Raw genomic sequence first — 24,616 nt, 5'->3', positions numbered from 1 at the left:
CGCACACTCAGGCCTAGATACACACATACACTCATATGCATGTATAGGATGTATATAAATCTACAGACACCCTATATAAATATACACTGTATGTCCAAAGTTATATGGACGTCTGACCATGACCCCCATTTTGCCACAATTTGGAGGCACATGAATGTCTAGAATGTATATGTATGCTTTAGCATTACGAGTTCCCTTCACTGGAACTAAGCATCCCAAACCTGTTCCAGTATGACAATGCTCTTGTGCATGAAGACATGGTTTGCAAAGGTTGGAGTGGAGGAACTCGAGTGGCCTGCACAGAGCCCTGACCTCAACCCCAATGGACACTTTTTTCTTTTACACAAGAATAATGCTTCGGTCAAAAGCAAAAAGGAAGGGGAAGGATACATCTGGAGACAAGATCTTCACAGTAGATGAATTTAATTTGCAGAAAGTTCTTCAGATGGAGAACTATGGGTGTGTAGTCGGAGTTCTGTTTCTGTCTAAATGAATGTGTGAAAGCCTACCCAATGACATGGTTTGCCAAAGTTCAAGTGGAAGAACTCGAGAGCCCTGATCTCAACCCCACTCACCTGACCTCACTAATGCTCTTGTGGCTGAATGAACACAAATCCTCACAGCCACGCTCCAAAATCTAGTGGAAAGCCTTCCCAGGAAAGTGGAGGTTATTATAACAGCAAATGTTGGGCCAACTCCATATTAATGCCTTTGGAATGGGATGTTCAACAAGCACATATGGGGGTCATGATCAGGTCTCCACATACTTTTAGTCATATAGTGTATATGTATATATGAACCAAAATGATGGACCACAAATGAGGAACACAATACATGAAATAAAAATTGCTGTTTCAGAGCTTTTTCTCCCTGTCCCTTAGGACACCAGTACGATAGGATCTGGAAAAAAAAATCATTTTGGAGACATTCTCCTTTTAATTTTTACAGCTCAATACTTCCAGGAAAACGATCAAACATTTCCTGCTGATTCATAGAAACATCAACAAATGGAATCAAATCATAGCTATGATGCTATTTTATGGGGCCTTTAACTCTCAAGCACTACTGAAGGTAAAGAAACATGCTAAAGATAAATAAATAAATACAATTGCAAAGGAAAAAGTAGAAAGAATTGAAGGCACCAACCTTTTTCGCTCCAGTCAACGCAGCTTTCTGTAATTTGCGGTAACAATACTTCGCATAGCTGCTGACAGCCACTCCTATAGATACATGCGTATACACCGATACTGGTTATTATGGCAAAAAATGAGACGTTATGGCTTTTTCTGCAAAATCAAAATATTTTGATCAACATCTTTATTAAGTGTGCATAAGTATGTGTCTGGGTCCTACCTTTGGTGTCGTTCAGTGGGTCAATGTGCCTGTAAATGTAACCTTCCAGGTAGTTGTGGAAGCGCGGTGTAGGAGGAAAGAAGGCCAGACAGATGGCCATGAGCTCCCAGCCCCTCTGTAAGCTGTCATAACGGAAGTTCTCGGTGGTCTGTCGGCACAGCTGAATGTAAAGCTCATCACGGAGGCCTTGGTTGCTCCAGCCACGCACTGCAATCTCCAGAGCCACAACCAGAGGCTCACCTTTGCCCCTCCTGTCCCCCATGTAGGTCTGGATGTGCTTGAAGAGCTCCACGGCCTCACGCTTGACTGTACGGTCCATTGTGTGGATCATGGGCTTTTTGATAGGCTCGCTGCTCCAGGCCAGCATGTTTGCAATAGACACCTTTCTTCTGAACAGACCCTGACAGATGGAGATAGGATAAGATTAGTGTATAGATATTAGGCACATGCCAATGGTATGGTAATGTTGTTTGTACCTTTTGGGCAGCATTTAAATAACATTTGGTACTCAGTCAGCGATATCATGCTGGTGGCTTTACATACAATGCTACCTTCCAATTCGTCCAAATAAGAAAAATCCTTATGCAACCTTTCAGCTTTTATTACTATGATTTTTTTTTTTTTTTTATCTCAGGTACACCCTCTGTCCCGAAGAACTACATTATCTGCATTGACTGCTGTAATATATAATATAATCACATGTATGGAGGGCAAGTACCTGTGTGTGTTTGCTGAAATGCTTAGATGCCCAGTTCTCAATGTCAGTCTCAGAAGAGGGCTTTCGCAGGGAGAATTCTGGAAACACACCACAACTGGCACTGGGCATCATATTCCGAGCGTTCCGACTCGCCTCAAACTGTGAGCATGCACCAAGATCTTCCGACTGAGAGAGAGAGAAAGAGAGAGAGAGATGACGCAGTTATAAACAGCATTATAAAGAAATGCAATGCAAGGTGTGTCTGAACCTCAATCTGCAGCAAGACACAGAAGAGAGAGCGAGAGAAAGAGACAGAGGAGGCGGTGGAGACGGAGCTCAACAAGAGGCAGCCTCAGGGCTGAAGCAGGTCAAAGCCTGAGTTTTTAAAATAAGTCATAAAAAAGCATTCTGGAGCAACAATTCATCCCTCGCCTTCAGATTGAAAGCCTATGAAACAATGATATTCCTCTGCATACAGCTCTATCTGTTAAATAATGGCAGAGGCTTCATTATGAATGCTTCAGCATATTTTTTTTTGCTATAATTCCTGATGGCAGCAAATAATAGCAGACATACTGTAGACTACACAGAACTGTACATTTCAAAACAACACATAAAGCAGGAATATCTCTTAATAGCACCCCCAACTGTTTTGCTTCCTGAATTCTTTTGAATTATTTTGCGAATATACCATTCATGAACCTGATATTTTTAAGGTTCTATCGGTGTAACAGCCACCCTTTGTACTTTCACCAGTAACCACCAGAGTGCACCATCACTGGACTTCTGAGCAGTATGCAAAACCACGTAAACCTAGCTTGACTGCTCACTCTGTTTAAACAGCTTGTGTGATATGTGTCTTTGTGAAGTCTTTCCACAGTTTCTGAGTCTTTTTTTTTTTTCATCTGAGATATTGTTGTGAACTTGCTTTGCCCTTTTTATTCCTTTCCTGGCCTTGGATTTTTCAACCCCCTTTTTTTTTTTATCTGGAAATGACTAGAATCTGAGTCAGACTAACCTCTGATATGTCTGTCTACTCCTTAATAAACTTTGGATCTATCCCTGTTTCTGGGAATTCATTACAGAAGTTTTTTCCACAATATGTCCCTAGATATAGCAAGGATGTTCTGGTGCTACAGTGAGGAAATTTTTTTTACCATCGTCAACAGAACGATTATGTTTATATTGTGGTTAATGTTGTCATCTCTTACATGGTTCCTCCTGCTGCTAGACCAACGTTTAATAAATAATTATCATCTGAGTCAGCCTAACCTCTGATATGTCTGTTTGCTCCTTAATAAACTGCGTTTAGAACTATTCCTTTTCCTGGACATTCATTATTACAATCTGATATTTTGGTTAAAAATGAGTTCAGGTATGTAGGAATATAATTCATTTAGGCTTCAATAATCCATCCACAGATCCATTTTCTATACCACTTATCTTTCAGGGTCACGGGGAAACCTGGAGCTTATCCCAGGGAGCATGGCGCACAGGGCGGGGTACACCCTGGACAGGGTGCCAATCCATCGCAGGGTACACTCACATACACATTCACACACCCATTCATACACTACGGACAATTTGGACATGCCAATCAGCCTACCATGCATGTCTTTGGACTGGGGGAGGAAACGAGTACCCGGAGGAAACCCCCACAGCACGGGGAGAACATGTAAACTCCGCACACACAGGGCCACGGTGGGAATCGAACTCCCGACCCTGGAGGTGTGAGGAGAATGCACTAACCACTAAACCACTGTGCGCCCCAGCTTCAATAATAAAAATTTTAATTCAATAATAAAAGTAGGTAGCAACGAATTTCATTAGCGATTAGTTGGACTACGTTATTAAGCACGCTGTGCCATGCTACATCACTTCTCTGAGACTAAAAATGCATTTGATGGAAATGTCAAGTCACCATGGAGAAAACAAAACAACCAAAGTCGTCTAAAGTATGGGAACTCTTTACATTACACTACACTATTGATCTCATGACAGTAAAAAGGTCCCTGGTTGAACCATGCTTATTAATCAACATTCTTTTAAATTCCTTCGAATATACATTATTATGGTCTCCCCATAATATGTGAAATACAGTTGCTAAAAAAAAAAGTCTACACACATCTGTTCAAAGAGCAGGTTTTTGTGATGTAATTTTTTTTTTTTTAACTAGGTTAAAGCTTAGTTAAATCATTTTCACCATGATTGTGAAATTGCAGCATATAAATATGAAGTGACAAACACCCAGAAATGTTTTTTTTCGGGGAAAAACAAAAACCTCCAATACCCAGCTTGCATAAGAGTGCACATTCTTTTATATTAGGAATGTGGCAGTGTTCAGAATCAACCAATCACATTCAAACTCATGTTAAATATTAATCAGTATACATCTGCGATCAATTCAAGTGATTGATTAACCGCAAATAAAGCTGTTCCTACAGGATTATAGGAGTTTACAAAGCAGCTACGGGATCTCATTGTTGAAAAATATCAATCAAGAGAGGGTTACAACATATCTTTTTTCCAAGGCATTTGATATACTATGGAACACTGTAAAGACAATAATTAACAAGTAAGCACAGAACATCCCTCTAAAATTGATGAGAAGATCAGGAGACAACTGGTCAGGGAGGCTGTCAAGAGGTCTTCAGCAACATTAAAAGAACTGCAGCTATTTCTGGCAAGTACTACTCCCTACACATGACAACAATCTCCCGAATTCTTCCTATCTCTGGGATAGGGTGACAAGACGGAAGCCTTTTTTGTCCCTTTTGCGTCCTTATGGACATCTTTGTCTTTTTTCATTTTTCAAAAAAATTATTTTGTCTCTGTTAATGCAAACAGCATAACTTTTGCAAAAGGTGTGTATTTTTATTGGAATTTTAATATTTCACCCTCATTTGCTTTCATAAATCTATTTTAAACAAGCTACACAAAATAGTTACACTCAGGACCTCTAGGGAAAAAATGTCCCCATTGAAACCCATTCAAACTGCAATATTTAATCCCTGTGACGTTTAAGCATAAAATCATGCATTCTGTGTTAATAGGATTTTTAAATAGGTTTCAAACCATTTTTTTTTAAATGTTCTGAAATTTGTATTATTTTCTCAGGTTTAGCCTCATGGGCAACATACATGCTTTTTTTTTCTGATTCTGCTGTATTATAGAGCGCTGCAGACCAGCTGAATAAATGATGCAGCTATAACTGTGTGGGTGTGTTGATGGTTTGTATGTGTGTACTGAAAATGCTGGGTGTGTGTGAACAATTTGAAAGAAATTATATTGTGCTGGAAATCACAAATCCCACCCCATGTATATGAGACAAAGAAGGTTACTGAGCTTTGAAGATTTTTTGCATTATATAAAGAAACCGGTGTTTAAAGGGTTAAAATTCTGAAAATGAATGTTTGGTAATTATGATCAGAACTGATGCCAGTGAAAGTAGAAAAAAACAGTAATATATAATATTTCTATGACAGTTTTTTTGACATGGACATTTTTGTCCTTTATGGACCTGAGTGGTATGTTTTTATTTATTTATTTATTTATTCATTTATTTATTATTTTTAATCTGACTCTACATAAAAAATATGAATGCATCAAAATGAACATTGCTGTTAATCATTGACATATCCAAGACTTAATCATTGACATATCCAGAATTGTTTTCTTTGATTAGCATTTAGTATATGGAAAATAATTACCATTTCTTTTTTTCATAAAAAAAAAAAACAAAAAACATCTGTGGCATTATGTAAACAAACCAGCATTTAAAGGGTTACACTTCTGAGGTTTGGTAATTATGATTAGAACTGATGCTGGTAAAAACAAATCGACATCAGTGAAAGTGGAAAAAAATATTAATATATATAATATTTTTATGACAGTTTTTGGACATGGACATTTTTGTCCTCTATGGACCTATGTGTAAATTTTTTTTTAATTAACGAAAGTGTTAACCAAAAAATAAATATGCAATACATTACAAATAGGTTCTAACATGATTTAACTTAGTTTCATTTCTTTTACATCATAAAAACCTGCCATTTTAACTGGGATGTGTTGACTTTTTTTTTATATAAACGTACTACAAACGTAGCCTAATGAACATAATAAATGTAAATGAATGATGTGCAACTCTTGATCAATGCTCTAGCAAAATGTTCTCTGTTGATTTATTTGTTTAATAAGCAATTTCAGGCCCACGAGGCTATGCCATCTCATTTGTTTTTCCTCCTGCTAGTTCTCCGTCTTGTTTTCACAACCACCGAACGAATCAAGATTTGATTAGAGCATTAAGCATGAATGCATGGACAGAATGCAAGTACAGTATGATATTGTGGACACTCTAAATGTACGTATATGTGAATACGTGCAAGTTACTAAGAGAGAAGACGAGGTAATGTCAACGTCTGAAGTAAATCCTTATAGCAGCTCACCGCAGTCAAGGCTGTAGAAAGTGAAGTGTTTATACTATAGGAGCTGAGTGTGTGTGGATGTAGTATATTCGAACTACACAACATTCCTAATTTACAAGAATTAACTAGAAACAAACTTTCTGAAAGTTGTAGAAAAAATGTAGAAAAAATGACATGAATGTGGTCAGATTGACCTTCTAATTCAGTATCTAAAGATGATATGATTACTACTGCAGGACTCTAGCACTGACCATAGACAGGATTGTGTGTGTGTGTGTGAGAAAGAGCGAAAAATGCTGGGAACGCTGGAACGTCAGATAAAAGCTCTAAAATGAAAAGACACTAATGAATGCCTGGCACGACAAACAGTGCCTTGAAATGAGCCTCTGATTTTCCACACCTCTTCCAGTCTAGGGTCTGGTCCATAGAGTGTGTATTTTGTGTGTGCGTTTATTGGATATTTGTCATATAGCTAAAAATGTGCACTAAAAATGTGCACTAAAAATTCTAGTCCTTTAACGTTTGAATAATTAAAAAATAGAAAAGAAAGCATCCCTAGTAATGGATAGCATGATGTACACGTGTAATGTAAATGTATTTGCGGAGAACAAATGATTATTGGGATAAGAACATGAATTGAAATTTGCTTATGTGCAGTTTTTCTGTGTTATACCTGTGAAGGATGCAGGTAAGGCTCTGGTGATGCCAGGTTGGTTTGTACAGACAGACTCTTCTCTAACAGCGTTTGAGGAAATGCAAGTCTGTCTAATGTAGTACGTTTCCAGTGGCCATCCTGCTGGGCTAGAGCTTCATCTTCGCTGAATGCCCGCACCACAGGCCCTGGCAGTGGCAAAGGTGTCGCGCCATCGCTTTCATAACCGTCCTTAGTACCACCTCCCAAGGCACCACCTCCTCGCTGTTGCATGAGCTGCTGGGCTTCCCAGGCGAGTCGTGCTTGTGTGAGTACTGCTCCTACTCCCACCCCAATACTCTCTCCCTCCCCTCCAGGCAACGAGGGCTTGCGATTTTTACGTTTTCGATTAGCGCCACCACCATCATGGCTGTGCTGTAGTGTAAAAGAGCCACCATAACACATTCCAGCAGGTAGACCACCCTGTGCAGCCTTTCCATAGCTTAAAAATCGATCTGTTGTCCGGAACCTGGGAGAGGAGCCAGATTGTTCTACATACACAAGCTGCTTGACATATTCCCGCCCTGCTGCGCTGTACTCCCGCCCACCAGAGCTATAATCACGCCCACCAGAGCTGTAGTCCTGTCCACCAGAGCTATAATCACGCCCACCAGAGCTGTAGTCCTGTCCACCAGAGCTATAGTCCCGCCCTGCAGAACTATAATCCCGCCCACTAAAACTGTAGTCCCGCTCTGCCTGGTTGGAGATCTTCTCAGGAGTGGAGCCTCTTTGTCTAGTCAACACCAGCTGACCATAAGGGGATGGGCTTTGTTTAGGAGAATGGTAAATGCCAGGCTTGCGTGCTGGCGACCTATCGGAGGCATAAAGGCCAGGGTCACAATGCATATCAGTGGGTGGTTCTTCATAAATGGGTGGGGACTGATACTCAGAAGGAGGCTCCTCATAGAGTGGGGGTTCATAAGCATAGCGTGGCGAAGGAGGCTGAGAGTCACCGGAACAACGCCGTTGAGTTCCGCCAAAGTCGGCTCTCTTCAAAAAGGGAGACTGTGATTGCCGACGGTCAGGCAAAGCATGGGGTGTGGTTTCTGCCTCAGGCAGGGTGTTACTAGATGAGCGTCTGGAGCGTGGGGAAGAGCTGGAGTATCCGTTACCCTGTGACAGGAAACTGGGCTCCCTGTCGGATACTTTAATCAACATCCTGTCCTTACTTGTCGTCCCCCATCTGAAACTGTTCAATAAGGAGAGACAAAGACATTTTCACAATTACATCATTTACTTATGACACAATATATGCTGAAAAGTATGTGGACACCTGAACATCACACCCATACGTTGCCACAAATTTGTACGCACACAATTGACGACAATGTTTTTGTATGTTGAAGCATTACAAGTTCTCTTCACTGGAACTAAGAGGAAGAACCAAACATGTTCCAGCCGGACAATACCCCTGTACACACAGCGACACGGTTTGCCAAAGTTGATGAAGAAGAACTCACGTGTCCTGCACAGAGCCCTAACCTCAACCACACTGAATACCTTTGGGCTGAGCTGGAACACCGAGTACACCCCAAACCCCCTCGCCTGACATCAGTGTCTGATCTCACTAACGCTCTTATGGCTCAATGAGCACAGATCCCCACAGCCACATGCCAAAATCTAGTGGAAAACCTTCCCAGAAGAGTGGAGGTTATTATAACAGTAAATCCGGAATGGATCGTTCAACAAGTACATATGGGTGTGACTGGTCAGGTGTCCACAATCCTCTGGCCATATAGTGTAACAATGATATTATGTTCTAGATTTATAAGCTTACTTTAATCAAAGATTTGTGCTACGTTGCTTTTAGCATGATTTCATCTGGGTCTGATTTATAAACTGTCCTAGCACATCCCAATTCACCCTCATATACATCTAATTTACACAAAACACCGTAACCTATACAGGTGTATTGATATTAAGTCAATAAAAATAATTCAGCAACAGTTATCCTAGATCTGAGCAAGTGGGGAAAATACATTTTAATGAACCCGAGGTTGGTGCAAATAATGATGTTCTTTTCGGACGCAACAAAAAAGCTTGAGAAATGAAACCAACTGAAGTGTTAACACACTTTCAACAGAGGAAGGGATGGTTCAGTATGTTTGTCCTTTGCAATACTTCGTTTTTACTGAAATTAATGGGATCGTGTAGATGAACATAGACAATAAATTGTACTGTTTACTTTTTGTATAAGTTATAGAATTAAAAGTACTTGTAAAGAAAATGATACGTTTAGAAAGCACTGTTTATGGCTATGTTATTATTCATTTTAATACCTGAATAAGCCAAATTAAGCTGAAGCCTCATTTCTAAATACTTACAAAGAAAAAACAAAAAAAGCAAATCCCTTATATAAGGTAAATAAAATGCTGAAAGAAATGGATTGGATTAAACGGAATAAAACCATGTCTGGCTTTTTCTGGGTTGATATGAATTGAGGTAATCATTTGTGTGTGATGCATTTCTCTGAGCTGCCTGCTTGTCAAATAAAACCACGCATCCAGGTCAGAGCTTCATGGTGGCTCTTGTACTTGAATGCACCGATTTCTCAACTGTAGAACTGACAAGCTTATAAAGATGCACAACCGAGACGTTTACACATTAGCAATTACAAACGACATGACTGAAACAAAACCCGATATCTACAGCTATTTTAGTACAATTGTGCAATTGTGATTATTAATGTTGTTTCATTTTTACTGTTATTACTTATATTAGCTCTACTTGTCTTGCTATAATTATTGGTACTGATTTTAATCATTTAATTACAAATGAAGCATTTTTCAGGTCGTTCAAATGTTACTTTCAAGTTTACACACACTCTGACCAGACTGTTCTTGGAAATTTGTGCATGTTAATTTTACCATATACAACTTTGATGAAACAGGGCCATTGTCTATACAAATCCAAGAGTTCTTGCCAGGGATTAAAGTGTATAGAACAAGCCTTTGCCTCTTGGTATTAAAGTAAAGCAGTGAAACAGTAGTCTAAAATCAATTCAACACTCTCTTACAGCCTGAGAACTCCCCATGACCAGACCTGCTGACACAGCCAAGACTGTGTCAGTGTGTGTGTGTGTGTGTGTGTGTGTGCTTCATTTAGAAGTTGGGCAGCTCATCTCTCATGCACGCTCCCTCTCTTTCTAATTACATTTTTTTCCTCAAGAAAGAACCTCCTAGAAAGGGACCAGTGTTACACTCTGGTCATAAATAATTCATGGTATCTGAGCTGCTAATCAATTTACACATTCTTTCTCCCTCAATCTCGCGCTATTCTGTCGCCCACAATCGGCAACCCCCTCCTGTTTCCTGAATCTTTATAAAAGCATTGAAGCAAATAAAATTTCAAGTCCACCAACTAAATTGCAGACTACGTGTAGCATATTTGTATCTGTACAGTGCCCTCCACTAATAATGGCACCCTTGGTAAAGAAGGCTGTGAAAAATTGTCTTTACTGTTGAACCTTTTCATCTTTTGTTCAAAAACTTCACAAAAAATACTCCGCTGTCATGGATATCAAACAACTGCGAACACAAGACGGGTTTATCAAAAAATAATCTTTGTTAAATATAGGTTTGCAACAATTATTGGCACCCCTATGGATTCAGATGAGAAAAATGTATTTGAAGTATATTCCCATTGATATTTAAAAAAAAAATAGTACACCTGGGTGTCAAGGAACAGAAAATTGTTCAACCATGAGTTCCTGTTTCACAGGGGTATAAATATGAGGTAACACATAGGCCAAATTCCCTTAGTCATTTATAACAATGGGTAAGACCAAGGAATATCGCTGTGATGTGCAGCAAAAGGTTACTGAGCTGTGGAAGTGGCTATAAGAAAATTGCACAAGCATTGAAAATGCCCATTTCCACCATCAGGGCAATAATTAAAATGTTATGTATCAACCTGGAATTGGACGTGTGTCTATATTGTCTCAACACACTGTGAAAGGACGGTTCGAGTGAACAAAAAATCTCCAAGGATCACAGCTGTGTAGAAGTTAGTTGTGTCTTGGGGTCAGAAGGTCTCCAAAACTACAATTTGAAGTCACCTACATCAACACAAATTTCAAGAAAAAAGTCTCTACTCTCATCCAAAAACAAACTCGAGTGTCTTCAGTTTGCCAGACACTACTGGAACTTCAAATGGGATCGGGTTCTATGGTCAGATGAAACCAAAATAGAGCTTTTTGGCAATAAACACCAGAGGTGGTTTTGGTGCACACAGAGAGGTAGCCATATGGAAAAGTACCTCATGCCCACGGTTAAATATGGAGGTGGATCTTTAATGTTTTGGGGCTGTTTTTCTGCCAGAGGACCTGGACATTTTGTTAGGATACATGACATCATGGATTCCTGAAAACCTGACTGTCTCTGCCAGAAAGCTTAAAATGGGCCGTGGTTAGATCTTCCAGCAGGACAATGATCCAAAACATACATCAAAATCAACACAAAAATGGTTTACTGACCACAAAATCAAGGTCCTGCCATGGCCATCCCAGTCCCCTGACCTGAACCCATAGAAAACCTGTGGGGTGAACTGAAGAGGAGAGTCCACCAGCGTGGACCTTGAAATGTGAAGGATCCGGAGAGATTCTGTATGGAGGAACGGTCTCAGACCGCTTGCCATGTATTCTCCAACCTCATCAGGCATTATAGGAGAAGACTCAGAGCTGTTATCTTGGCAAAGGGAGGTAGCACAAAGTATTGACTAAAAGGGTGTTGCTGCCCTAGCCTGCCTTGCTCCCGCCTCCCAGGATGACATCACTGAGTGGCGGCCATATCTGAAGAGGAAGAAGATATATTCTATATTCACAATTCTATATTCGATATTCACAGTTCTATATTCTGACTGCTGTTCTGGGTTCTGACTCTTGCCTGGGAGGTTGACTGTGATTTTGGTTGTTCCTGTATCTGGTTGTGTATACTCTTCACCAGTGTATACACGTTTGCTTGGTTCACTGGCGGTAGGGGTGTGGCTGCCATTTCTTTTGGGAGAGGGTCCTTTTGTCTCTGTTTTTGGCTTAGGCCGTTAGGGAAGTATTTGTATTTTCTTTGTTATTTAATTTTTAGGTACGCTAGCTACCTATCCATAGAATCCTTTAGTTTATTATTTTGGCTTTGGCCCACCCTGAAGTTATGCCTGGTTTGGTTCTTTGTAGAGTTGTATGTATATAATCCTGTGTTTTACAATACACCACAATTTTGTTTTGAACAACCTTGTTGTGTTGTTATTCCTGGCTCCCTCATTTTTAAAGGTCAAATTCCATTTGAATCCCGAGCTGGTTACTCTGTGCGGCCTAACCTAGACTGGGCCATAACAGTGTCAGTAATTGTTGCACAACTATATTTAACAAAGATTTTTTTTAGTAAACCCGTGTTTTGTGTGCAATTGTTTGATATCCATGAGAGCCGAGTATTTTTGTGAATTTTTTAAACAAAAGATCAAAAGGTTATAAAATAAAGACAATTGTTCACAGTGTTCTTTGCTCATATTTACCAAGAGTGCCAATAACAGTGGAGGGAACTGTATGTATTTACTACTCAAAATATGTTTTCATTTGGATTTAAACTGGATATGGGCGTGGCCTGTATGGGAAGGTTTTTGTTTTAACACTGGAAAAAGAAGTTATTTTTCATAGTCAACAATAGCCATCTAATAATCTTTTTAATGTATCTACTGTTTCTTATGTCTGAACATTTTGGGCTACTGTCAAGTCTTTTTGGTGTCAGCAAAATTCCCACCCAAATAATCACACAAAAACATTTGCTCAGGCATAAGATGCATTTTTCTACTTTATATCAGTCTCTTCATAGGAACAAGTGAACAATTCTGATTTGCAGTATGATTCTGCAATACATGGATAATATACGCAGAAACTGGCAACCCTGAAGTTACGCTGTGCACAGAGCTGCATATCTCTGTTGGTTTCTCCACAAAAAAAATTACTTAATTATTTTAAACTTCTACATCGTGCCCGTTTTTTCGTCATATTTAAATAATCATCTTCCATCATCAATAAAAATATTATCAGAAAATAATGTGTGCATTATAATGAAATGCTTCTTAAACAACTCCAGAAACGGACATAAATCTGATCAAATATTATTAGATGGTTATTGTTGTCAAAAGTTTACATACCCTTGATTCTTAATACCATGTGTTGTTACCCGGATGATCAACAACTGTTTTTTGTTTTGTGATTGTTGCTCATGAGTCCATATATACACAAAATAATAATTTACACCGATCATCTTGTTCACAAGTTTACCCCCCCCCCCCCCGACTCTTAATGTATTATGCCACCTTCTTGTGCGTCGGTGAATGTTTGCACCTTATGTAATAGTCGTGTATGAGTCCCTCAGTCGTCCTCAGTGTGAAAAGATGGATCTGAACATCATATACTTGCTGTTGGAAAGGAGTCAAATATGCAGATGATGTTGGAAAAGCAAAGAATGTGCAGGACCTGGAGGATTTTTCAGAAGAACAGTGGGCAGTTTAACTGCTCAGGACAAACAAGGGACTCATGAACAACTCTCACAAAACATAAACACAATCGTTGATCATCCAGGTAACAACACACACAGTATTAATAATCAAGGGTATGTAAACTTTTGAAATGGTTCATTTAGTATAAATTCAGTTAGTACTGTATCTTGTAGACTATATGTAAATATATGTTATGTGAAATAGCTTATTCAGGGCTGGACTAAATAAACAACAAAATGCTGTTTTTATGATCCCTCTTAATTTTTTTTTAAATTATGAAAATTTAGCAAATTCTGCAATGTAAATTTGAGCACAACTGTATATACACATATACACACGTGGTGAGAGTCGCATTGTTTTAAATAAGGCTACTAGTTTGCTTATATTTTAGGAAACGGAGCCAACTAGATTCATTACATAATATCGTGGGCAATCAAAATCAGGTACAATCAAAAATAATAACTGTAAAGTATAGCTGACCAATTATTCACTCGAGCGATGAGGATCTGTCAGTTTCAAAAATCACAGACAGTGCTGCCAATTTTCCCCAGTGTTTTCCAGTGTTTTTGGGGGGCAGAGTGGTGGGGGGCCATGTCCATGTTGGGTTTAAATCCAAATACAGATACAATTATTTGATGCACTAAACATACAGATACAGATCATGTCAGATACAGGTAGTATTTGGGAAATGTCTCACTCCCTGACTGATAACAGATCTGTCGTCTATCTACTCAGACTGAATTTCAGCCAAACAAAGCAATTTTAAAAAGTATATGCCGAATAAAGTGTATACCGGTTTGAATTATTGTTCTTGAGTGTTTGATTTTAGGATTTAAAGAGTTGTCTGCTGTCGTTTTCTTTTCTCTCTTCTCTCTCGCTCTCTGTCTCACCTCTCTCCTTCCTCTCTGGGTGCCGTTTTATCCTCCTGCTCTTGTGACGAGGTGGTGCTGACAGCGCTGCGAGCAGGGCTGCTGTCAGCTGATCCACTGATCACCGAAGCAACAGGAAGCGGTGTGTCTGTGTTCTGCTTGAGCGTCTGGAGCTTGGCGAGGGGAATGATGTCGCATCCATGTGGGCGGTGCCAGACAGTGCGTTGGGTAGAGGCATTGTAATAGTAGAAGCGTGAGGTGTTGGAGTCGAACAGTTCCCACCACTGGTCTGGGCCGCTGCGTTTGATGTGCACACCAGCTGGCGCATCCCACACACATTCGCCCGTCAGCAGGTTGGCGTACATGCGTTCACGTGTGCGAGGTTCAATGATCTCCACCCATTCCAACCTGAACACATCAAATCATAAGCCATGAAAAGCCCATTTATAAAAATTCATGATAATGGAACACACAAAAGGAAGAGCCAGCTAAATTTAGTACAATTTAAGATGAAGGATGGGGAAAAGGGGAGTGAGTCACCCATCAATTGGGTTGATGATGTGATGCAGTCTGTTTCTGTGAAACAGAAATTTTTTTGGCCTTTTTTAAAAAATGTAAATGCATAATAAGACAAAACATATCTAGTATATCTGTACAGTATGAACCCACCTTGCATTTATCTTTTTATACATTAGTTATCATTCATTACTTAGTTGAGTCAAAATATCATGTGGGGTGACCATTATCTAAGCATTAGTGCAATTTTGAAATTGCTCTAAAAAATTAATTTTTCTTTTGGCATATTTGTAATTTAAAGCTCGTAATTCAAATAATTTTTTTTTTTAAATTCAATTAAATAACAAAAGGTGACATCATTGGTGGTGACACGCCAAAGCATCTGCGTAAACATCAGTGGAAAACAGTGGAAATCTAATTATATCTATATTTTTCTATATGTAAATCTATATTTTTATTGCCAATTTTATAATAGACGTTGTACCCCGCCTTGTGCCCAATGCTCCCTGGGATAGGCTCCAGGTTCCCCGCGACCCTGAAAAGAAGTAAGCGGTTGAAGATGGATGGATGGATGGATGGATGGATAAAGCATTAGCTGCACTGCTACACTGTTATGGACTGAATAGTGGAGATATGTACTGGTAGTGGTGATATGTAAATGGGAGTCATAACTGTATATAATTAAAGGGCTGTTTTTGCAGCTGAGTTTCTAGGATTGAGAGTGAAAGAATGTTTACCAGGACCTCAACCTCTTATTTAAACAAACAAACAAACAAACAAACAAATAAAAAACAGAAAGGGCTTATTAACTTTCTTCTGTTTTGTCATATACCATGCATTTAAAATTGGCTATTTAAAATATAATTTATTCTCCAATATTGTACATGACTGTTTTAGATATCAGTGAAGAAAAAAGACCTTCAAATGACCTGCTAAAGACTGACAGAAAGAAACACAGAGAGAAATGCTTGTATATTATATATATATATATATATATATATATATATATATATATATATATATATATATATATATATATATATATATATATATAAAACACAAATGTAAAGAAAGTTTAAAGTTTGTGGTTTAGGAAATATTTGTCTATGATATTTCAGACGTGGTTTAATCTGTTTGTTGTATTGAATTTATTGTTTATTGATCTTTCTTTAACTGTGCATGCTCTTCTCATCATGTGGTGTAACCAATAATTGCAATAACCATATTGACATTACACACAAAACACCTATATTCTGTGGCTGAAATATTAAGCACTGATAAAGTATGCTGAAGTGGATATTGATCTTGTACATTTTTAAATCAGTTTTATGGGTAAAAAAAAAAAAAAAAAATCTGAAGTGTACGAACACTTATCGGACAAAAACAAAAGTTCCTGACTTACCCAAATCAAACTTCATGCCTGCATGTTTTTCATCTGTTCTTTTAATAATTTGTATAATTTTAAAGCATATTAAGAAAATGCATTATTTGTAGGGTAAATCAAGGTTGTACCACATGATCATTTTTAAGACTGTGGCCAATTAATGTTAATAAAAACTGCTAAATTTGCATACGTTTATGTTCTTATACAAATGAATGTGTACACCATATTCCAAATCTTTCAGCAATTGTCAAATGTATGCTTGATTTTTATATCTTAAAATGTGACCTTTCAAAATCCTTATTCATCATGACTCAAATACACAGGCACACACACTCACACAGTATGAGTCATGGGAGAACTACTAGGGTTGTCCTGCTCAGGTCTTTTCAGAACCTGCACCCACCTGATACTATCGTAAACAGTGAATCCTTTCTCTTATGTGTGCATTAGTGTATATTCACTGGTTTTGTTTGTTAATCTGTGCAGTTCCATCAATCACCTGATGATCAAGACAAATCCCTCAATATAATTTTTCCAATCCCTTAATGAAATCTCATTTGTACTGGCTAACGTGAGCATTAAAAATTGATGAAAAGTGTTTTTGGGAAGCCAGACAGAGGGTAATTTAATCCTGCTGGATGTCTAAAGTGTATTTCCTCTCTATCTACTGCATGTGCAGCAGTGAGCGCATGCGGAATATAGTCTGGTAATCAATATACTGTGACCTAGTGACAGGCAATACAATTAGATTTTTTTTTTTTTTTTTAAAGTTGACGAATACTTACACATGCCGCCAGATCTATATTTCATTAACCATGCATATACAATGGACTAATCTTGTCAAAGATCATTTTATCTGATATCACTGCATCCCCATGTTAACATTAAGAAAACGACTAACTAACAAACACTAGATGTCAAGGTTTTCAGTTCAAACACAAGCATGTACACATTTATACTTTATCATTTCTATTTTAAAAATGTACTTTTAAATTGGTCCGGGAACTCCATTGTCACTTCATGTTTCTACCATCAAAATAAATCACAGTAAAGGATATCTAGACACTTGAGCAGATTTTGTAGACACTTCAACAGATGGACTTGTGTGTGAAAGGTCTTGTTTGTGTAACTTTGTGTATTTCTCAGAACTTTTAACACACCTATATTGATTGCTGAAAAACAATGCACTTACTACCACACTCTAATTTTCTTTTCCCAACTGCAAACTCAGCATCATGAGTACTATCAAGTTTCCAACATCTCAGTGCATAAGGATAAACTTTTTTATCTCCATTTCTGTCATCAAACTAGCTAAATCCAGTTTAAAAACCAGACTCACCAGCCATATCATCTTTATTCAAATATGTCTCTTAGACAATATCAATCTTAAACAAATAATCAAATCAAATAATAACCCTACTACAGGTCAATGCAATCCACTCTCTCGCCAAATATAGCAGAACAATTTTGAGAGAAATCATCTGTAACTGTGTAAACGTGGTGAAAAAAAATGGACTGTTTTAAAATGAAAGAGGGTACTGATTGTGATCTCTGTTTTAAATGCTGTGGTTTAATCCACAAACTCAATTCATTCATCTCCCTGTTTATGAGAAAACTGAAAAACCAAGAAGATTGCCGCACTTAAGAAGACTTGTGAAAGCTACAACGCAAAAATCTGCATGTTCTACCTGCTCATTATATTTATATCCACAAGATCGATCCTTAATCAAAGTATTAACTGCTATTGAAGACAGTAAGGATTTTTTCCCTGTTGGCTGAGGCTGCATTATTCTGCATTCGAGGCGATGTGTAATGTAACAGGTAAAAACCACCGAAAATTCTCCCTCAACTTGTTAACTACCATTTCCTTCTCTGTTACCATAAAACTTCACATCAACATGGCCACTCACACTTTGAACACTATAAAGTTCCCCTTCTCTACTTTTAAATGAGTTTTTAGCAGTATTGGCTTTAGAGGAGTTAATATACAGACATATTACTTGGCTAAATATATAACATTGACATACTAATCACTGTTTTGAGAAAGTAATCATCGACATAAGAGTTATCACTAATGTAAGCTGGCTAGCTTGTCATTAACACTACTCGCTATTGTCCGCTGTTGTTGCTGTTCTGCAATTTCACCCCAGAATGTTGCATGTACGTTTAAAGGTCACTACAGTAGAACAGAACCAATAGCCAGTCGGGCCTGTAACTGTAAAGGTGAAGTTAAAGTAGATTTATATGAGCTTTACGTTCTAACAGAGCAAGCAAAAGACACACTTTTATGTAGACGTCCATGGTTTTTTTTTCACTGTGCACATCGAACATCCCAAGGTGAGAAGTGAAGTTATTACAGCTTGCAAATTAACACTTACCACTTCTCAAGTCAATGATTTATGAAAGTCAATGAATACCTCTAAATATAATCCCACTAAATCATTCATAACATCTTTTTTTTTATCAATACCTTGGAAGGAAAAATGGAGAACAGAAGCTCAATCCAGCAGATAATGGTGATACCGCTGATGCTAGTTTCTGTCTTTTCCCCAAAATACACAGACACCAATCCTGTATGTCTCATTATACTGTATTTGCACGGTAGTTGCACTTTTTTAAATTTTATTATTCCCTTTTTTTTTTTCAAATAATCATTTGTTAATAAACTTTTGGAACAGGATTTCAAGTTAGTCATTTGGAGTGACTGAAAGATGACTGCAGTGCAGTTTGGACCAGCCACGGATACACTTGACTTTCATAACAATGTAACATAACTTTTATTTCGTGAAAGCCTAAACATGTACGTATATTAAAACAGAGACATTCTTGCTGCCCAAATTCAGTCCCAACCCAAAATAACGCTAAATACATTAGCTGTGAGCTTACCAAGCCATGTTAATTGTTTAACACCTCCGACAATCACTGCTGTCTCACCATCAAACACTCAGACTTTCTTGGTCTCACTATCAGAAGCCGAAGTGTACAAGAGTCTGAGTTGCGATAATGGAAGGCCAAAGCGGTCACATAGAAACAAAACACAGTTTTGTATGAAATTTTAAAAATATGAATCCTAATTGATTAGTTTATTACATAATGTATATGCTTTAATAAATGCATTCTTTATAGTTCTCGATTGCATTAATGCAGATTGCATACATTATCTATTAAATAAATGATATTACATTGATAAAGTAGATTTTTCTATGTAGTAAACCAAAACCTAGTTGCCTCTGCCAGTAGGTTAAGACTTGTCAATAAAATAGTTCAGAACATCCATAGTTCAAACAAATTACCAGAGAGGGTTGTGGGAAAGTCTATGTTTTGTAATCTCATATGAACAAACCAAATGTTATAAATAAGATTGGAATGTTCTGCATAAAACAAGATTCTCCAATATCCTTGTATAGACATTACAGAAAGAGACAAACTTGGTAACCATGATGACTTGGTAACCATGACACGAAGACTGTTTTATTCTGGTACTTTATGGTAGCTATGTTTGACTTTTTACAAGTATAAGGTTGATTTTGTTTTTGTCATATCCACAGCGAAGCACTGTGAGCTGTAAAAGGCTATACAGTATGTGCAATAAAGGAGAGAGATGAGGATTTGGTTGCTGATAGCTGATTAAGTGCAGATAGAGTATAAAGTATAAAGTGGTGGTGAGTTAATGGATGTTAATGCGCGAGAGGGACTGGGTGAGACTTTACAGGCTGGCATAAAACTCTTCTGAAGTCTGATTGTCTGCCAGGCACAGGAGTGTGAATGGGGTGTTAGGGGAAGGATAGGATCCTATCCATACGAAGGATAGCCCTTTGAGGGTGGGTAGGCCACTGTCCAGCATAGATGTGGAGCATGCAGGAACCAGTGGTGGCTTGTATCTTCTTTTTTTATATGAGCAATTCAACAAATGTTAAACTTCTTAAAGTCCTCATTTACAACTCCAATCATTTTAAATTCTTCTAAAATATGAATCCCTTTTTGCGTGACCAGTGATTTAAAAAAAAAAAAAAAAAAGCCACTATTTGAGAGATATAAGCTGAATTTCTTTTGATGCGCTCACTGCCCCACCAAGCTTCCATAGAGTTGTTATTACACCCAGTGGTCAAAAATGAGAACTGCAACAAGAGCTAATAGAAGCCCACTGAGACAGGATTCACGCTGCCCAACGCTCGGGGGAGGAGCAACGGAGACACATATTTGCCAGAGTTTAAAAATACAACACACTTGCCAAGATATTGTTTAATAGCAAACGATTGGAATTAAATCTAATAAATTACAGAAAAAAGGCAAAGTGTAAGCACAGTGTGTCTGTGATGTACAGAACCATTTCTACTGTAAGATATGTAGCCTATGCCTATGTGCACGGTGGCTTAGTGGTTACCACGTTCGCCTCACACCTGCAGGGTTGGGGGTTCGATTCCTGCCTGTGTGTGTAGAGTTTGCATGTTCTACCTGTGCGGCGGGGGTTTTCTCCGGGTACTCTAGTTTCCTCCCCCAGTCCAATGATATGATTGGCATGTCCAAAGTGTCCATAGTGTATGTGATTGTGCCCTGCGATGGACTGGCACCCTGTCCAGGCTGTACCCTGTCTTGTGCCCCATACTTCCTGTAGGATAAGTGATATAGAAAATGGATGGATAGCCTATATTGCAAAGATTGAGAGAGGGAAAGGGAGATTATTGAGTGAATAATGTCTGTACATCAGATATAAGTAAGAAATATTTCCCCACAGAAGTGCTGAGAAAAAGAAGAAAAATGTGTCTCTCTTTTCCAGTACCTAATTTTATTGATTTATTTTGCTATATTCAGGTCATTTGTGTGGTTTTTGAGATGTTTGAAATGGGCTGTACATCTTGCTGAAACCGGTAAACCCTGGTAAATTATATTACCTCGAACACTGTTGAACAAAGGTACATCTAAACCCGCCTGAAACAACAGACTGTATAGACTGTATGCTAGATAGTAGTCTATAGCATATTGTAAGTCAGGTGTGATAGCGTCTCGACTTAATTTTGTTTGAGGGTATGTCATTATTAATGTCATCCTGCAACACGTAAATCTATGGGCATGAGTCGCTCATGGCACAAACATAATTAAAGTGAAAATGAGATTTTTCTTTTTTATGTCGAAGGCATGGAGAAGAAACAGAATGCGTATGACATTTAGTTAAATGACATTTAGTTAATGTAGTCCTACAAGGGAAAGGAATATTGAATGCTGGTCAGAACACATTAGCTGTGACTTTTGAATTTTCAGGTTATCATTTCTGATGGTGTAGAGGTGAATCACATTCAACTGCAAGCAACAGAGCCGGTCTGTGACCTCCGTAGTTTAATGTTTAACAGGCGACAACAAAAAAGCCGCAAAGAGGGTGCCAAAAAAGACATAAACTGGCAGCATGACAGTGACCTTGTCAGTGACGACGTTTACATGGACAGCAGTAATCTAATTATTGACCTTATTCTGAATAAGACAATATTCAGATTAAGGTGTTTACATGAGTCGCTTTTAGAATACTTCTTTCATGTAGCCGTTTTACATGTTATAGAACATTACGTCATTACGTCATTATGTCCCCACGCCACGCCGTCCGACGTCCCTCCAGAATTTCACGTATCAACATACAGTTCATCTTTGTTATGGTACCGTATACAGTTCTGGGTGTTTTTATTTTTAATTTCCGTTAAGTGCAGTTAATTATTTGTCATATTTAAGTGCAGTTAATTATTTGTCACGCTGTACGTGCAAATAGACGACTGCTTGAAACCGTGGGCTGCGTCCCAAACCGCGTACTTACCTACTATATAGTAGCTGAGATACATGTATTTCACCTACTATATAGTGGTGGGACGGTTTGGGACACAGCCGTGCTCTCGTTTGCCGTCAAACGGTTGAGCGCTGCCGTGTGTGTATGTGTCCTGTCGCAAAATGCGGTGAACACGCTCACACGATGTTAATAGTGTGATTAAGGTGTGTACATGTCTCTAATACATGTCGATAATGCGACTAAAACAGGAATACTCCACACGCCTTAATTCCATTTGTGTTTACTTCGCGTATGACTTTATTTGGATTTAGGTAATAAAAAATTGCTGTTTACATGGTAGTTTCTTAATCAATCGTCTTAACCGCGTTAACCGCGTTGGATTATTTTTGCCCATGTAAACGTACTGAGTGTTATTTTTTGTAGACACTGATTTTACATGGTACAGGAGTAGACTTGCTTAACCAGATCGCAATTTTGCTGGTGTTCATTTGTGTGTCATGTCTTTTGTTGTGGTCTGTGCATGTCTGGTATGGAAAGGGGGTGGATGTCATGTTAAACACCCCCCTGAAATATATTCCAGGTCCAAATGCTTATTCCTGGATGGTTAACATAACACACATAACATAGCACAGCTGATTATACATGTCTTTTCAATTCAAGAGTTTATTTTCATAGTAAAAGTGGCAGTTACACTGTACAGTGAACAGAAATGTTATGATCATTACAGCACAATTACTGCACATTCAACGTCCGTTAACATTTTCATGCAGTAATTGTGATGTTTTCATGTTCGTAACTATAGTAAGAAACTGGATTAACCAATCAGGATGGGATCAGATCTGACTACACTCTGGGTTGAAGGATATCTAGGTGACATCCAATGAAATACCAAAGGTTTAGAAAAAGTAACAGTAGATCTAATTTTATATGATAAAAAAAATAATTTTCTTATATTACACATATTGTTACTTGAATCATTTTCAGTGGAACTGTCATAAAGGTATTTTCTATCAACGTTATTAATTTTGATGCCACACAAAACAAATCGATTTAATTGTACAGATCAAGCAGTGATTTTTATTTGCTACCGCAAGAGTTTTTTTTTTTTTTGGTGACTGTTGCGGCCAAAAACGTTTGATTTTGCTGCGACTTTTAACAAAAATTTGTGATGCAACTTGCGGAGTTTTTTGTGCTTTGTTGCTGTGAAATCGCAATTGCACAAACTTTGTTTTGCACGGTCTTTCGCAGTGATGTTTGTTGGTAAATGAGACCTTTTAGCTGTACTCGTTTTCGACGCACGTGAATCGAAGATAGCTTTGGCTGAATGCACGTTGTGACGACGTCACATGACGTGTCTCGGCCCAAATCTGTGGAAAAATTTGCTGTGATTTAGAAAAACTGTAAGTTCCTCCTAATATTGCTGAGCTTGCTTGATTTTGTGTTCATTTCTGCGATCGCAAAAACGCTAAGTCCTGGAGAGACTGTCCTATAGAGGGCACTACGACAAAATTCATCAGACAAAAATGATACAAAAGGTCTTTCTCTGTTGGAAATAAACCTAGCAAAAGCAAGCACAAGACGATTCTGTAAGTTAAACTACTTTTTTTTTTTTTTTTTTAAATCATCGTCATCAGCCCTTCTTTATTATCAATCATTAGATTAGAATTTTGGGAAATTTGTATGCGTCACACAAGAGCTCTGATATGTCAAACGCCATGCCCCAACTTCAGGTACAAAAATAAGTCTAGCTGCACAGTGACTGGCAGGAGGTGCAGCCAATCAGGAGAGAGCGAGAGAGAGAGAGAGAGAGAGAGAGCACAAGTGCAAGAGGGCAAACAAAGCAAACTGGAGTAAGAGAATAAAGTAGTGTCAGAGAAAAAAAGAATTCAGGATTGATATATTTAAGGCAGATCAAAAATACAGATTTATTCACTGACTTGCACTGGTGAAGGACATTCGGCTGATTTATCCTTACATGTTGGGACCAACTGACATTTGACATATCCAAAGTGTTTTCATTTACTGTTAAATTCAATTTAAAAAATCAACATAGCATAAATAGCTACGTACAAATGCTATGCTACACACGCAATGACGATATAATAGGTGTCTGACAATATATGTTACAACAGTGAAGATGAAAAGAAAAAAAAAAACAATGAAGCAAAAAAAAAGCATCCCCAAGGAACTTTGTGTGTGTGTGTGTGTGTGTGTGTGAAATGGAGTCACCAACAGAAACGAATGCGTTACTCAGAAATCCCTGTGGATTAAAGGAATAAAAGAATTAATTAATGCTCACATTTATGGGCAGAATTAGACTACATTATTCTTTCTAAGCAATTAAATGTGCCACCAGCTAAAAATAGGATTGCAGTGCAATTCCCTGGGTGAATGGATGAACCTATGCGTGTGACTAA

General features: G+C 38.2%; 1 protein-coding gene across 1 annotated transcript in view; it reads right to left on the bottom strand.

Moving 5' to 3' along the window:
• The window catches only part of arhgap39 (Rho GTPase activating protein 39), a 46,038-nt gene that overhangs the window by 9,024 nt on the left and 12,398 nt on the right, over positions 1–24,616 (bottom strand). The window contains exons 3-7 of the mRNA XM_017457314.3: positions 14,551–14,937; positions 7,148–8,354; positions 2,072–2,236; positions 1,354–1,753; positions 1,147–1,220 (exon numbers count right to left, since the gene is read on the bottom strand). Of these exons, the coding sequence (XP_017312803.1) occupies positions 1,147–1,220; positions 1,354–1,753; positions 2,072–2,236; positions 7,148–8,354; positions 14,551–14,937 (2,233 nt within the window). The remainder of the gene's footprint in view (positions 1–1,146; positions 1,221–1,353; positions 1,754–2,071; positions 2,237–7,147; positions 8,355–14,550; positions 14,938–24,616) is intronic.

This window comes from Ictalurus punctatus, chromosome 2 (assembly GCF_001660625.3).
Source record: "Ictalurus punctatus breed USDA103 chromosome 2, Coco_2.0, whole genome shotgun sequence".
Lineage (NCBI taxonomy): Eukaryota > Metazoa > Chordata > Actinopteri > Siluriformes > Ictaluridae > Ictalurus > Ictalurus punctatus.
The sequence above is the reverse complement of the archived record's forward strand: the minus strand, read 5'-3'. Positions and strand labels throughout refer to the sequence as shown.